The sequence below is a fragment of the Panthera pardus genome, unplaced genomic scaffold (genome assembly GCF_024362965.1).
Source record: "Panthera pardus isolate Hobbes unplaced genomic scaffold, ASM2436296v1 HiC_scaffold_10, whole genome shotgun sequence".
NCBI lineage: Eukaryota > Metazoa > Chordata > Mammalia > Carnivora > Felidae > Panthera > Panthera pardus.
In genome coordinates, this window is record NW_026526655.1 from 66,438,392 (window position 1) to 66,444,391 (window position 6,000).

General features: G+C 37.8%; 1 protein-coding gene across 1 annotated transcript in view; it reads left to right on the forward strand.

Moving 5' to 3' along the window:
* TTC21B (tetratricopeptide repeat domain 21B) overlaps nucleotides 1-3,983 on the forward strand; it is an 82,833-nt gene extending 78,850 nt beyond the window's left edge. Inside the window, exons 28-29 of the mRNA XM_053908064.1 lie at nucleotides 1,135-1,202; nucleotides 2,869-3,983. Coding sequence (XP_053764039.1) covers nucleotides 1,135-1,202; nucleotides 2,869-2,946 — 146 coding nt within the window. The 3' untranslated portion in view covers nucleotides 2,947-3,983. The remainder of the gene's footprint in view (nucleotides 1-1,134; nucleotides 1,203-2,868) is intronic.
* The last annotated feature ends 2,017 nt before the right edge of the window (nucleotides 3,984-6,000 follow it).

A 6,000-nucleotide genomic window follows, 5' to 3' on the forward strand; every position in this document is an offset into this window, starting at 1 on the left:
TCAGATAAGTCCTGTTTCTTACTTTTTACTACCTTATGATTACATTAGCCAGTAATTCCTTTCAAGTATTTGTTTGGAATAAAAAAAAAAATTTTGGTACTTTTATTAGACCCCAAGAGCAGCATTTAAATTTCCCTGATTGATATTTGCAAGAGGTAAAGTGAAATATTGAATGTATTAATTACATATTATTTTACATCATGGTATACATCATATCTTATTTGTCTTATCTCCTGTTTGCTAACTCTTACAGCATTCTTACAGAAAAGCAGCAATCATTTAAGAATGTCTTAAAACTTTGTTTTAAATTGTCAGTATTTGAAACATGACATTTCGGTATCGGTAATTGTGATAATTGTTACTAATCATTGATGTGGCATATCTGGTGACTGCTCTGTCCTCTTCTGGGCCACCCTCCCAACTGCTCTGCCCTGTCGTACTCCAAATCCATTTGTTTCCTGTGGGTCCCATGACTACTGCTGCCTGGTCAGCTCCTTCTGCCATCTTGCTTCCGATTCCCTCGGCCTATCCCCTCATCCTTCAGATTCCAGGCATTGCCTGATACCCACCCCCTCCCCACCCAGGCTGCTTATGATAGCTCTCTTGGCCTGTACCTTTTTTTCATAGCATTTATCTCACTTTGGAAATTGGTGACATACTTACATAATTACTTAAATAATATACTTTCCTTCTCTAATAAAATGTAAACTTCCTGACTGCGCCTGACATGTTAAGTGCTAAATAAACCTATGTGGTATAAATGAGTAGTTGTGTTATCATTTACTGCCCTGTGATGAGTTATTACTATAATCTGAAATAAATGGGATTTTTTTAGTAAGTTACAAAAGCCACTCCTGTAGGATGGCAGTCTTCTAACCCAACAGGATATTCACTGCAGTCCTTTTTCTAACTCCATTTTTTTCGCTACCTGTTCTCCCTTTGAGCCACTCCACCTTCCATTATCCCATCCCTTCTCTCTTTACAGTATAGTCACCAGCCTTTGTTAAGACTTCTCAAATGAGTAAGCAAACAAAGGAGGGGGCAAAAAAGGTAATGCTAGCAGTGTGCTCTATAAATAGTGCTACATCATTATGTTGTTTTTTGGTTTTTTTTTTTTTTTTTTGTCTTTAACAGGATACAAATTGGCATTCAATTACTTAAAAGCAAAAAGATATGTGGATGCAATTGACGTATGTCACCAGGTAATACTTCAATATAGATTTCTTAAAATGTTTCAGATACACAATTTCCTACTTTTAGTTAATCTCAAGATGTACATGAATACATCTTACTCAATGGCAGAGGTAGACGATGTTGTATTTGGATTAAATGGCTTCATCAAATACATCTGGGAGAGATTTCTGCTTTTCAAAGTTTAGATAATAATAAATTTACTTGAATCAAACATGGTTTTAATTGAGGCTCAAATAATAAAATGTTTGTGTCACGTTAAAGACAGAGACAAGGGGAGAAGCATGTGAACTAAAACTATTGATTCTCCAAGCCATTCTTCTGAATAGAAGTTCTTGGGGTGCTTGGGTGGCTCAGTCGGTTAAGCGGCCGACTTCAGCTCAGGTCATGATCTCGCGGTCCGTGAGTTCGAGCCCCATGTCGGGCTCTGTGCTGACAGCTCAGAGCCTGGAGCCTGTTTCAGATTCTGTGTCTCCCTCTCTCTCTGACCCTCCCCCGTTCATGCTCTGTCTCTCTCTGTCTCAAAAATAAATAAACATTAAAAAAAAAAAATTTAAAAAAAAAAAAAAAAAAAGTTCTTGTGAATGTGTCTAAGTCTGGTTAGTGCAGAATTCAGATTTATAAATTAGAGACAAGAGGTATTTCTGTTACTTAGAAGTCATTCAATTACATTTCTGTAATCTATCCCTAACTAGATGATCCCTTAGCAAGTGACAAATATTTAAGTTGCAGGTTTAGAATTTGCAGTTTCCTTATATGTACATTGTCCCATTGATATATAAGGCACTGCACCATTGTTCCAGATAAGGCATTATATTGTTAGGAGCTCCAAGAAAAGCAGCTCCTTCGAAAGGAATTATGTAATGTCTCCTATCCTAAATAGCTGTATCAGCATCATTATAGCAAATACTTGGCTTCAGTGATTGCTATTGATTGCTGAGCCTCTCTGTAAAGCAGTGTTTCACATTAAGGTTAAGGTTGTACATTAATGTAAGGTTATGCATTAGAACCATTTGTGGAATTCTTTTTTAAAAAATGAGTATCTCCCCACTACTAGACTCAGTAGGCCTAAAAATTTGTATGTTTCAAAATAACTCCAAGTATATCTGATATGTGCTACTGGTCGAAATTAACTTTGTGAGGGTTTATTAATATCATATGAATAGCTAAAATATCTTAAGTTTTTATTTATTCATTTTGAGAGACAGCATGTGGTTGAGCCGGGGGAGCAGCAGAAAGAGAAGAGAGAGAATCCTAAGCAGGCTCTGCACTTTCAGTGCAGAGGCTGATGCAGAGCTCAATCTTGGGAACCACGAGATCATAACCTGAGTCGAAATCAAGAGTCGGACGCTTAACCAACTGAGCCACCCAGGCGCCCCGATTAGCTAAACTTTCTAAATATTTAAAATCATTGATACATACTTGTTTTTTGCAGCTGATCCATTAAGGAAGTAATTATATTTGTTGTATTTCTCACATGTATTCTATTGTTGTCTTCTAAGTACTATTACTAGGAGTTACGTCACATTTCAAATGTCACCTTTAAGAAGTGTTGTTATATTTGTAATATTAATACAATGAAATCTCAACTGTAATACATATTTCCAGTAAGTTTTATAGCTCTAGTTCTCAGTAATCAATTACAAGTTCTTGTGCTTTTGTTTTTTGTTTTTGCAGGTTCTTGAAGGACATCCAACTTATCCAAAAATCAGAAAGGATATACTTGATAAGGCCCGCATGTCTTTGAGACCTTGAAAACTGTTACAATTTAGTTTGTTGATACAGCAGGAAATGGAAGGAATCAGTTCTTCTGGGTCAAAATAGGTTTGAGCTAAAGCTCTATAACAGAAGCATCCTTTTCTTTCTCCAGCAGAGGCTGCTATTGTATATAAAGAGAAATGCTATGTCACATAGATGGTTTCTAATGGAGCAGGTGACTTAGAGCTGGTTTATTTGATTGCCTGTCTTGATTAGGAATAGATTTGGTGTCTCTGTGGTAAAGATTATAACCCATTTCTATAAAGAACATTTTATTAAATACTAGGTCATTAAGTATCCTATACCTTTTCTTAGGAACATTAGTTGTTTATTTCAGGAAATATATTTAAAACGCTGTTGTTCTTTGTTAACATTCTTCGCTGTTTCAAAGGTTTGAAAAAATTTTCTTGTTAATAATGTATGAAAAATAAAAAGTCTATTTTAATAAAGACTTTACAAATTTATGGTTTGTATTACTCTTGGAACTCAAGAGGCATAGTAAGTTTTGCAAAATCAGGGTAAGCTCCCTGTACAATTCACAATGTTTAGTGAGTAGTAGCACAGAATATGTGACTTGCCTAGAAGAATCTTTTTAGAAAAATACAAAGAATGTGAGTTTCCCTTCCCTTCGTTGAACTCCTTCTTTCTGCTTTTGATGCTAATGTGATCTTAAGAAATAATCTATACCTGAAATCCATTTACATAGGTAAGCTCTTACAGCAATAATTAACCTTAGCCCAAAGACTCGGTCTTTTGAGATGACTTCAGACACTGTAACATCTGGCAGAGAAGGGTGACAATATTTCTGGTCAACAGGGACTCACCAAGCACAAAAGCAACTGCTTACCTTACCGTGCCTAACACCCTCTGGCCCAGCAGTTCTCAGTCTTTTAGGTTAAGTTTAACCTAATCTTAATAAACTCAATTTTTAGCATTATTTCTGATTTGTTGTCACCTCTTTCTCACTTGTCTTTAAAAATATCATAGTCTTCTATGTCATTTGCATTTTCAATAAACAGAGTATTTTTTAGTCACTGCTGCTTTTAAATGTCCTATGTTTATTTCTTTTTATATCTCTTTTTGATCACTTCTACAATTTTCCAGAGTCCTTTTAATTCCAATTATATGTTATAAAATTCTAATCATTCTTCTTTTTTTTGAGAGAGAGAGAGAGAGAGAGCGCATGAGCATGGGAGGGCCAGAGAGAGGGAGAGAGAAAGAGAATCCCAAGCAGGCTCCACGCGATCAGCACAGAGCCTGACATGGGGCTCGAACCCACGAACCACAAGATAACCACCTGAGCTGAGGTCAAGAGTTGGACGCTTAACCAACTGAGCCACCCAGGCGTCCCTAATCATTCTTCTTTTTCACCTACTTTATTGTGTTTCATGAAACTATTTAATAATAAGAGCATTTATGAAGCATTTCTTATCTCTTGAAACACTTTCACGTGTCTTAGTACAGTTAATATCACCCCACAACCCTAGGACATAGGCTTCATTATCCCTGTTTACAACTCTGGAACTGTGGCAGATTATCTCTTTCTTTGTATTTCAGCCTGAACGGATACTGTTAAGGACATTATATAACAGAATACCTTTAGGAGTTCTAGTGAATTTGCATCATGGGATGCTAGAGTCCTGGAAATTGGATAGAGACAGCAGAACATCTCTTCTCCCAGCAAGACATTTCCAAATCAGTCTTCCTTTCTGTAAAATCAGGAGTTTGTTTTTGTTTCCTCAGCAGCCACTGAACATTTTGCACCTGCCATTTGCTAGGTACTATTCTAGGAACTTTACTTACATTATGTCTTTTAATTTTCATTCAATTCTCCAGAAGAAAAATACTCATTTTTCAGGTGAGGAAGATGGAGGTGCAGGTAAATGATTTGCGCAAAAGGTCACAGACAAAGCATCAGAATCTGGATTCCATACTGACCCAGACAACTTCAAAGTTCATACCCTATTTGCCATAGTGAGACATCTTATAGAGCTAGAGAGATTGTGTCTATAAGAACAAATTATCTTGTCTACATCTGGCTAGCAGACGAAACTAGATGTTCTGTCACAGAGATAGTCAAGTAATGAGGAACAAGATGAACTGAGTGGAATGCACAGTTCTTACAAACGTGGAAACTACCAAAGAGAAGTCTAATTGAGGAGCAGTGTGGTGTAGCAGTTAAGAACATGGATTTGAAGTCAGACCAGCCTAAGTTTACATTTGGCTCTACCCCTGACTATATGTTTTGTCTTTCTCAAGTTACGTGGGCTCTCTCGGCCTTGAGTTTCCCATCCATAAAGAAGCATATAAGAATAAATCTGTCTCAGGTTGTTGTAAGATTTAATGAGAGAACATATATAAAACCTATAATGAATCTGACTCACTTAGGCTCTTAATAAATAGTGGCTGTACTTATTATAAGTGGAACAGGGCCAAGTAGCAATTGCAACTGAGAAAAACCTTCACCGAAGAGAAAAATGCAGTCCAAGGTATGATAAAGAGGACAAGTAAGCTCCCCAAGACAGCTCAATCAGACAGGATTCAGGGTTCTCATTCACGTTCTCCCTCCTCCCCACCCTATCTCTTCTTTTTTCCCTCTGCCCCTCTCCCCTCCCCCCATGAACACTGTGCTGTATTCTCTACATGCATAATCTCATTTCATCCAGCTCTGCTTTTGCCCTCACCTCCTGTACCCAGGATTCTCTCTCTATTCCCTACTCCTCTCCCTTACCCTGCTTCCTGTCTCCAAGCTTCCTGCTCTAGGCTTATTCTTTCTTTCTTTCAGGTATCCATTTCCTGTTCTTCCTCAGAGGCCATGTGCACGGCCAGGCCCATGATCTAAAGTAGCCGTCCTGTCATACTCTATCATATCACCCTTTTTAAACTCCACTTAGCACTTAACCAATCTCTGATGTTTTCTTGTTCACTATGGCATGGTTTCTGCCCACAGCTTATGTGCCGTACCCAGGACCACACATCCAGGAAAGCGGGAGCTCAGACTGCTCTGAACTGCTGCTTGAAGGAATCAAGTTAGATGAGGGTTTGGGGGCT